This window comes from Limulus polyphemus, unplaced genomic scaffold (assembly GCF_000517525.1).
Source record: "Limulus polyphemus unplaced genomic scaffold, Limulus_polyphemus-2.1.2 Scaffold76812, whole genome shotgun sequence".
NCBI classification, from domain to species: Eukaryota; Metazoa; Arthropoda; class Merostomata; order Xiphosura; family Limulidae; genus Limulus; species Limulus polyphemus.
Genome location: NW_013742408.1, coordinates 84 through 11,332, shown reverse-complemented (window position 1 = coordinate 11,332; position 11,249 = coordinate 84). Strand labels below are relative to the sequence as shown.

At 30.4% G+C, this 11,249-nt stretch overlaps 1 protein-coding gene and 1 long non-coding RNA gene across 2 annotated transcripts; one reads left to right on the top strand and one right to left on the bottom strand.

The window, feature by feature from the left end:
* Positions 1–259: 259 nt before the first annotated feature.
* Positions 260–3,585, top strand: LOC111084449. The gene is made up of 4 exons (XR_002609562.1): positions 260–334; positions 1,511–1,631; positions 3,415–3,459; positions 3,536–3,585. It is a non-coding gene; the product is annotated as an uncharacterized LOC111084449 (long non-coding RNA).
* A 105-nt stretch (positions 3,586–3,690) lies between these two features.
* LOC106477648 (stromal membrane-associated protein 1-like) lies at positions 3,691–9,967 on the bottom strand. Its single transcript, XM_013938192.2, has 5 exons — positions 9,789–9,967; positions 8,069–8,202; positions 5,459–5,544; positions 5,136–5,196; positions 3,691–3,991 (listed from the first exon to the last, which is right to left on the bottom strand). Exons 1-5 carry the CDS (start codon positions 9,904–9,906, stop codon positions 3,893–3,895), a joined length of 498 nt encoding a protein of 165 aa, XP_013793646.1. The 5' UTR covers positions 9,907–9,967; the 3' UTR covers positions 3,691–3,892.
* Positions 9,968–11,249: the final 1,282 nt, after the last annotated feature.

Below are 11,249 nucleotides of genomic sequence, written 5' to 3'. Positions count from 1 at the left end.
TGGGTCATCAGCTGTATCTGTGTTAGAAATATCTGTCATAGAAATTAAGTAGTAAAGATTGAATACTGTGGTATGCTTTGTGTTTTATTATGTTCTGCTCAAAATTAGGACTACTGCGGTAGTAAAGATTGAATACTGTGGTATGCTTTGTGTTTTATTATGTTCTTATCAGAATTATGACTGCAGTAGTAAATATTGAATTTTTAGCTGAAATATATTTTAGATTTGATATTTTGTCATTTTGTAACATTTATTTAGTGTAATTCACAAACAAACATGAAAAACTTATATTTCTGCACAGCTCCAAGAAGTCTCACTTGCAAGTGATACAATTGTAAGTTATTTTATAATTTTTATCACCAACTCAAGGCATAGGTTTATATTTATGTATTGTTATATTACAGGTCTGTATTGACCATCTCAAGGTTTATATTTTCTAAGAAACTATAACCTCTTGAAAAGATAATGATCCTTGTTTTATTTCACACATGATTTTTCTTCTCTATTAGAGGTTTTATTACTACAGACCTTCATTGCTATACTTTTATGATGTTACAACATGTGATCTGAACAATGACTAATAAAGCTCAGCTTTAATACTTGTGTGAATGTAAATAAAGTGGTTTCACCAGTAACTTATGGTGGAATATAATGGGAAAAGTAGAATGCTTAAGTACAAACCAAAGATCTGAGAGTTTTTTATAGTTCTTTTTGTTCATGAAAATGTTTTAATGATTAAATTAGAATGTGTGAAAGCTACAGGATTTTCTATATCACAAGATATCACACAAACTAACATAGGTTTAACAATCACAGTAGGAGATGACAGAATATTTTGAAAGCTCAGTCCTTATTTAATTAATACTACTGTTAAGTTTATCATATTTAAACAATGCACATTTATTAAAAAAATATTATTTCTTCTTTATTAAATATAAATTTATCTCGGCCAATAATATTGTTAGCAAAAATCACAATACCTAGCCTCACAAAGGTAATTTTGATTTATTGATTGTTAGAATAATTGAAAATGGTAATAATCAGAAAGACTAATTTTGATTAGTCGATTAGTTTACGTGACTTTAATTGATCTAATACTTAGTCATAGGTAATCAATTAAATCACATTACAGTTTATTTGTATTTATTCCTAATAACCTAAAAGAGTGAGTATATTACAGTAAATTTGTCTGTGGCCATAGCAACTTGAAAGAGTATGTATGTTACAGCACATTTGTCTGTGGCCATAGCAACTTGAAAGAGTATGTATATGTTACAGCACATTTGTCTGTGGCCATAGCAACTTGAAAGAGTATGTATATTACAGCACATTTGTCTGTGGCCATAGCAACTTGAAAGAGTATGTATATTACAGCACATTTGACTGTGGTCACAGCAACCTGAAATAGCATCTATATTGTGGTAAATTTCTTTATAGTCATAGAAAACGGAAATGACAAAAAATTTGCAGTTTAGTTGCCTTTACTGTGTGTTTCTATGTATTTATATAGGTGCTTCAACAACCGAAAGCAATACCAAGACCACATGGTACAACAAACATTAAAACCTGTAAGACAACCTCTTTACCGCAGTCATCAACAGCAGAGTCTTCAGTGGACCTCTTAGGTCTAGGTAAATTGTGAAACTTAGTAAAACAAATTAATTCTTTCAGCATAGGCTCGGTCCCTGGGGCCGACCTTATGACCAATTTGTGCTTATTATAATTTTCATGCTATAACTTTTAAATTAGTAAGCGAATGTTAACAAACTTTGGCAGATTATCAGTAAACATTGCAATGTTTTCATACGCAAAATATCAAATTTTTTTATTAAGTCTTAAGGTTTGTAGAGCAATGTTTTTCTCATGCCCTTTTTTTTCTTTTCACATGTTGCTTATCTAACATGCAAAGTAATTTTCATTTTAATATTAAAAATACTTTTATGCATCAGAAAATTTTGAAAGTTCACATGAAAAATCTTTATAATGTCGAGATAGTTATCAAATGTTTCTTAAGAAAAACTATATTTTATCTGTTATTTGTAATAATGAATCTCTGTACAGGTTTGGTAGATTCGATCAATCTCACAACCACCATAAAAAAATTTGGAAATAAACATAAATTATGCCTCTTTCATTCTATCATGAACACAAATTATAACATGAAAACATAAATGTTTAAACTAAATAGCTTAAATCTAATAACATTATATTGACCTTTCAGCCGTGCCTGGCTAACAATACAGAATTTACAATGATGTGGCACACATGCACTCATGCTATTGTATCCAGTAACATCAAACTGACCCTCGGTCTTTACAAAGTAACCTGTCTTGGCTGTATTTTAGTACACTAGTACTTTTCAATTATTATACATTATATATGTATATAGAGTATTGCTATCTAGAAATAAGTTCTTAAGGTTATTTTTCCTAAAACAGAACAGTAAATAAAGATGTACAGCAAACAATTATCTCTTCTAGTTATGACCTTTGTACTCGGTTGCTGCTTAACGTAGGCTGCTAAGCCTTTAGAAAATTTTGCACATGAAAGATATGAAACAAAATAATTTTTTATAGATTTTATATGCATTTGAATAACTAAAAAATCATAAATTACTACATAAACACCATAGAATTCTACTATAAATCATCAAGCTTAGTAACTGAGCTGTATTTTAGTCTAAAAAAATTAAAATTTCAAGCAAACTAAAGACAACTTACCTCCTTGAAATCTTTGTTCAAAAGAAAGATATGGTATCTTAAGAATTTAAAATGGCCAAGAAAGCCACTAGGGGGACATTCTGAGCTTTTGATTGATTATTCGTGTCGTATATAGAAGTAAATGTATGTAAGGGAGCATTTTCAAAAATGGAAAGAGATGGATGGGGTGCCACTGTGTTTGGTTTATTACATGAGCAATATCTTAGCAAATAGAAATGATAAGATGTTCTTATTTTATATTCTAGCTTGTCAATATAAGTAATTTGAGTTTCTAATTTATATGAAACTATAGACTTAGTATTTTGACTTTACAAACATCTAACTTGAACCAGTGCTGCATTCAACATACCACGTAACACACAAAAATTAATGGTTATTTGTGATTTTCAATATTTACTTTTAAATTAAGAAATTGAATAATATATAGTTCTAAAATTTGAATTATAATATACAGTTTGATACAAAATTTATTGACATACATTCATGAAATAGTAGTTCAATAAAATTTTGAATGCGAGTCAACAAAAGAAATGACATGACCTTTCACGAAAGGGTTAAAAAAGGAGAAGCAGACTCTTCAATGGACCTCTGAGGTCTAGGTAAGTTGTGAAACTTAGTAAAACAAATTAAAAAAGGAAAAAAAATTGCATTTTTTGTTTTCAGTTCTTAAGAAAGTATTTCCTTTCTATTACAGATGTTCCTAAAACAGATACAGCTTCAGTGGATCTTTTAGGTCTAGGTGAGTTGAAATTAACTGAAAATTGAAAAAAATGCATTTCTTTTTGTCACTTCTAAAGAAATAATTTCTATGACAGATACAGCTGATGACCCATTTGATTGTTTGGTGACAACATCAGCATCTAACAGTAATAATACATCAAGTAATTTCTATGACAGATATAGCTGATGACCCATTTGATTGTTTGGTGACAACATCAGCATCTAACAGTAATAATACATCAAGGCAGTAGTCCTAATTTTGAGCAGAACATAATAAAACACAAAGCATACCAGGTATTCAATCTTTACTATTGTAGTAGTCCTAATTTTGATCAGAACATAAGGCTTATCAGGATTTCTACTCTTCCTACAGCAGTAGTCATATGATCAGAATGCAAGCACTAAAATAAATGGGATATTTTCCATTTCTATTGAAGCAATCCTAACACTAATTAGAACACATACAGCACTAAGCTTACCGGGCTTTCAACCTTTCCTACAGCTTTGTTTTTGTGTTGCTTTCTATCAAACTTTTCTTCTTCTACATCATACTGCAAAGAGCATAACCACATTTAGATTAATATTAAAAAGAATATCGGAAAACTGCATGTTTGAAGAGTTTAGTGAATTTGTTTCCATCTATTTTAATGATGTTCTACCTTAAAATGCATAACTAATATACAGTAAGTGGCCTCAATATGTATATTTAAAGCAATTCAACATTTTACATTTCTGTGGTAAATAAATAATACATACATTCAAGCTGTACTCTACCATATTATATTTATTATGAATTAAATATGCACATCAATACAAAATCTATTTAAGCATCTCTAATTAGATACCATGAAAAGCAAGTCGGCTCTAGAACAACTTATAAAAAGTTCAAAAATTCATTTAAACATCTACGAGTAGATAAAAAAAAAAACTCAAATTCCAAGTGTCCACTTCAACAAGTAACAAGAAAAAGCCAAGTCTCAGAATCCACTTTTATAAGTAATTACAATGAAAGCCTCAGAATCCACTTTTACAAGTAATTAAAATGAAAAATGTCAGAATTTACTTTTATAAGTAATAATAATGAAAGTCTCAAGATCTCCAAAAACATCACTATGAAAAACTCAGTCCCAAAGCAATTAACATTAACACTAAAATCAAAAAATATATTTATTCGAGTATAATTGTTCACAATGAAAGTATAATGTAAAATCATTTATCCACAGTTCTGTTAACACAAAGAACATTCGAATGAACCCCAGGACATTTTACAAAATGTATATATAATCATAAAAAAATATATACATCCATATGGTATATTTTTATACGAGTTTCCTATTAATCAAATCAGTCCATGGTTTTGAAGAAAATTAATATTCAATGAAATATAGATCAGTAAACATTGAAAAGATTATAATTGTTGAAATGTGTCCTTTGAAGCCATTTTTTGTGTTCTAGTGGATCTTTTGTGATATTTTAGGATGATTAAAAGGACTTATTATCTAATGATAAATATTTACCATGGAAACCACAGCTCAAAAATCCATTAAACAATAAACACACTGGTCACAGAATCCACTAAATAACTGCCAATAAAAAATTTATAAAACTATACAAACACCAGCTGTGAGTAGCCTGTCATCACAGAAAATAACTAAGAAATGGATAAGTCATATTGAAGTGCATTCAAAAACTCACCCATTCTTTAGCAATAAATCGCTTATGTTCATATTTATCACGTACGAACGTTTCCAGCAAACTGAATAAATACATTGAGGAATGGCAAAAAAATAATAATTAATGATGTTTAAAAGATTCAAAAGCTATTACAAAGATTTTATCACTTAATATGTTAAATACAGAAATTAAACTTGGTATAAACTTACCCTTTATATTTCTATTTGTGAAATGAAAGAGAAAAGTAACAATGACCTTAATGTTAAAATTAATAATAATAAAACATCTCAAGCACTAAAGTTCTACAATTTTAAGTTAACTACACAAATTCTAATAAAGGATACGAGTCAGACTGAGGTCTGTTGAAGTTGTCTGGAAGGTTGGCTTCGTAAATAGCTCTAGCTTTGCTGTTGCCCATTCCTTGTAATAACTGAAACAAATTAATTACAGCTTTGGAAATTAATTACAACTGAAATGATGGAAGAAAACTAAAGATGTTATTACAACTTTAGAACAAGATTTAATCTTTTTGTAACAGCAGAAACAAAAACAAAAATTACAACTTCAGAACAATACTTCTCATTTCTTCTAACATATAAGGTTTCCAGTCATACCTCCAGTTCAACCATTGTATACCTCAAATGGCTGAAGAATGAAGCAAGTATTCAAACTATTCTAATATGAAGACAAAAATGGTCAAATCATCAGGCAATGTGCCTAGAGATTTCTGCATCATCAGATGTTGAAACAGATGTTTGGAAATTATCATCCTCATTCACTATATGGATTGTGGAATGTTTGCGGAGATAAGTGGTGTGCTTTGGACATGACAGCCATATCACAGGGTCTTTTCCTATGGAAACTATATTGCAGAACTACTGTCACAGTCATCAAATGCAGCATAGAAAGACCTAGCAATATGAACTATAATTACGTGGTGAGGCTCCAAAGTAATTCTGATATTACATATGCAACCTCTGTATAGGGGTTACAATAACAAGTTTCAAATGGATATTGTTCTACGTCACCTAATAAAAGATTGATATCAATAAGAAATTGTTTAAAAGAACACAGTTGTTAATAAAAAGGATAATGATGTAATAATCAGGGAAGACTAACCTTAGAAACACTGACTGGGATTGCATGAAGGCAAGAGACAGCAGATTCTTGAAGTGGTTTAGTATAGTTTTTTATACCAAATGGTCAGAAAGCCAACCAGAGGTTTAGTATCAACCACTTAAGAATATTTGATTATAATAGTTGAAATAGGAGAAGCATTTGGGGATGAATAACCATTGAAAAATTATGTCTGATGTTTTACAAGTTGAGATCTAAAAAAATGAAATTTTAGTTCCTAATTTTCAGAATGTCAATTCATTATTAATGAAATAGGATAATATGTTAATATGTGACATGGGACAGATTTGGAAATTTTTTTTAAAATAGATTGCTCTTAATTCAATATAGGTATGGTTTTCAAAGACAAAAAATGAATAAAGAAGACAAAATTTATTGGCTTACGAAGGACATAAAGGAAAAAATTAAGGAATAACTATAAAAGTTTCAATGACAGATAGGATGTACAAACTATAGGAGATCTAAGGATTTGGTTAACACAGAAATTAGAAGAAACAACTGACTGATCATGTTTAAACTTACAGCAAGAATTTTTTGAGCATGTTTGTGATGAACAAAATGTTAATATGGAGATTGGAAGTTTATTAACCCACTGACTGCGGCTGCTTTAAGCAAACACAAAATTTTTTCAAGTCGTACACCATATACGGCACACTCACATTCAACTGCCAGAGGCAGACAATACCCTATACGGTGAATCAGCAGTCAATGGGTTAAAGGATAATGATCCAGGTTTTTGTTTAAGAAATGAGATGGCCAAGCTATTAAATGTTTTCACCAAATAGAATGTTAGCCATATTTCTGACTCATGCAGATATTAATCCCTTGGTGGTAAGTAGAAAGATTGAAGGATTAAAAACAGATGAAACACAGGACCAAACAGTGATTTTTCTAAAGTTTTAAAGATAAAGTATGCAAACCTTTATCTCTCTCATTTTTGGTAGCAGAATACATAGTGAGTAAGTGCTTGAGAACTGGACTATTGCTAAAGGGCAGGTTCTTTTGGATTATTTGGTGAAAAAAAATAATGCAAAGTCCAGCCAGCTTAAAAATAACAAAAACATTTCATTTTTTTCAACTTCATTTTCAGGATTAGAATAAACAATATTCCCTGAGTTAGGATAAACAATAAACAACTTTCACCAAGTTAGAGTAAACAACATTCACCAGGAAGCCTCACTTAGCAAATAAACAATGTACAAATTTCACTTACTTGCTAAGAAAAAAGTTGGTCCCAATGGAATCTAGTCAAACTGGATCTTTGTTACAAGTACTGCACTTCAGGAATTTGGGTTTTTTAATTTATTTTTTTTTCTATTTACATTCCTAACATTCATAGTGGCAAAATTAGTAGTGTACTGATAATATTAAATTTGGATATTCCTAACTATACTTAGGATGTTGACGTATTATAGAATGACTTAGATCAAGTGGTAAGTTGGACATATAAAAAAGACAATTGATGTCATGCATATATTTTCTTGAATAAAACAAATAATCCTCATCCAAACTGAAATCTGCATGCAACAATACGCAATTAAGCATGCTGAAAGATTTCAGTAACATACATAAAGATCAAATTATAAACTTACAAACCTTACATATCAGAGAAATGAAATACAAATTCAAACCAACATATTCAGAAGCAAAAATACACTCATTTTACTATTAGCCAAATTTTCTTTTTTATCAGAAAAAAAATATATATATATATATACAATTTTACATTTACTTTCATTTAAATGAGAAAAAACTTAAGCTTCTTTTTTTCTCTTTGTGTGTGTAACCCTTTAGTTTTAAAACCTATGCACACTTACACCAACTTGCTCAGGAGTCCAAGTGTCTAGGTTTACAGATTTGACCCTTGAGATATGAACCCCAAGATTTCTGTGGATTCCAGCACATCGAATACAAAGGAAAATTCCTAGATTCCAAGATGCCCATCGAGGTCCTACAGACCAATTAAAATTTATGTTACTAGAATATATAAACCAAAAACTACAATATATACTCCAAATTCTTGCAACTTCTATAAACTTTGTTTGATACACTATAAACTACAAGTTTCAGCAAACACTTCTTTTATGTAGTTAATTTGTAGAATAATACATCAGATGAAGTGCATCTGTTGTTAGCTTTGTTTATAGGCAGTAACAGTCCAGGTGGTATATTCTGAGTGGAGTAGGGGACAAGTTATTCAAAAGGACTGAAGGGGAAGTAAAACGTTATTATTAACAGACTTCAGTAACTGGACTATTCTTACAAGTAATGTGGCTCAGAAATCTGTGCTGGGACTATATTTAATCTAAAAACAACTGGTTGGTTGATGATATAAAAAATCTTAGGTGTGGGTGAACACGTGGCAAATGGCATTTCATTATGATTAGTTTAACATTAAACATGTGGGTTATCATAAAGTACACATATAATTTAGATGAAAATCCTCTTAATTATGTGAATAAGGAAACAGATTTTGGAGTATTCGCTAATATAACTAAACCCTCAAGACGATGTTCTACTGCAAGCAGTAAACCTATATAGTATAAATCACTAGTTAGGACTCAATTGTAATTATCTTAAAGGATGTTGAATCATTGGAGAGGGTTCAAATGAAAACTACTAGGATGAATTTCAGGATGGATGGGCTGTCATATGATGATAAGATGAGATCTTTTAACTTGTTTTTTCTAGAAAAAAAGAAGGGTTAGTAGTGATCTAACTGAACATTTCAAAATTATACATTAAAATCTTATTTAATGAAAGATCAAATGTGTCACTGAAGACCTTTTTTTAGCAAACATAATAATGCAAAATATGCTGAACAAAAATCCAAACAGGAATACAAAAGATAGAAAGCAACTTAGAATCCATTGAAAAGACTAATCCATGTCCTCTTATCAGTTTTATTCTGAAACAAAAAAAAAAAAAGACTTAAATTTACAACTTATAATATAAGAAATCTGTTAGTGTTACTAAACTGAACAATACTGTAAAATTTAGGAGATTACTAGTAGTAGTAGTAGTAGTAATAATAATTTCCCTTTGTATTTCTTTAAAACCTAGCAAAAATAAAAACACCTTGTACTTAGTTTGTGTCAGATGGGTTTTGTACATACTTTGTACTAATTACTTAAATCTAACAAGTTATTTTTAATTTTAAGTGTTTACAGCTACTATTAGTACCAGTACTGAATTAAAAAAGGCCATTTTAATTTAAGCAAACAAATCAGCTGATACTCATCCTACTGATACTGATAGCGAGTGGTATAGCATTAAGTTTAAAAATTAAAGCAAACAGGGTTATAAATAAAATGAAAAAATTCTGGTATCCATGCTATCACAATGTGATTGCTTCAAAGATTTTATAAATTACAATGTAATTTTGTAAAACTAAAAATACACAGCCTGTACTGTATGCTGTATATGTAAAAAGTTTTTAACTGAATTTCCTTCCGGCTTTTTAAACTACAACTTACATGTACAAATTATATTACACAGTTTGCACACACAGTTATTAAATAATTTAAACTACATTACCTTTTGCGTCACAATCAACGCAGTACTTATTATCTTCTTCTCGTAAAAGTTGACACAGTATTGTCTGACATTTTTCCTGAATTTGCTTTTGCTTTTCCTTATCAGCTTTATTAGCCATTTTCTAGTAGGTGTACGTTTGATTACACACCTCCCTCAGCAACTTCGGATATCATTTTCCCTTTTACGTCATTTCCTAGATCCTAAATATTTGCTGTACCAGTGCTGTTTCTTATTATAAAAAAAATTAATAGCACTAACATATATATTTATTTCCTAACTCTGGATTGAAAACACTATATTACCTAGTTTATTAATCTCTTTAAAAAAAGCGTGTGTTACTAAGAGTAAATATTAAACTCATTCTATCATTTGGTATTGTTACGTCTCTGTTCGTTTGTTAATTTCCCGTAGAAATTCTTCTCGAGAAACTTCAGCGATACAACTCCTTTCTTAAATAAAACTAGTTTATTCTTTCTCAATACAACTTTGCAATACACTTAATTTCCACAGTCACTTTAACTTCAACACACGCTATAATTCACATCGATTCACACACTTTAATTACGGCTTGACTCGATTATCTACCTCTATATCTTTCTATCTGCAATTCAATTATCGCCGTCACTTTATTTGCCGGCTTATCTACTAAAATTAAGGGCGCCTAGCAAATACTGGATTATTCCTGATGTTCCCCGATCCTTCTAGAAACTCATTACGTGTTATCAGCGTCATGTGATTTCCGCTGTCGTAACAGTATGATATTTTTCACTGAGTGATATCAGTTTCGAGGAAATCCACCCCTTAACAGTGAACACTGTATCATATAACAGGGAAGATCTCTGTCATTATGGGTTAAGCCAATCTAGAGCAAGTTTGTCGTGGGTATAAGTAGTGAAAGAATGCTACATAACATTAACTGTTGCACTTTTAGGTCTCAAACGTTTCTCAAAAGGAAAGTAAATAAGTCTCTTTTCACAAATATTGTTACGTCTCCGTTTGTTAATTGATTTTCCGTAACTTCGTTCCGACGAAACTTTAACGACACAAGTCCTTACTTAATAAAACTGGTTTATTCTTTCTGAATATAACTTTACCGATACACTTATTTTCAACAGTCGCTCTATAACAAACGATATAACAACTAACGTTAGCTTCAACAATACTTTCTGACTGCAATTCAATTACTCACTACCTACACACATATTGTCACGTCACGTTGTGAGCGTCTTATATATATACCAGACAAACATATATCTAGTAAATGCTAGGGCATTCACGAAGAAACAAGATATTTCTAGAAAATAGGTGGCGTGACACTAGTCACGTGACCTCGCTGACGCAACACTGCCCTCTCCTTAGTATTGTTCGGGACGAACAATAACCACATACAATAAACCAATAACAATTAACAATAACTTAATTAAATGTTAAGAATTACAATCACAAAATTACAATTCAACA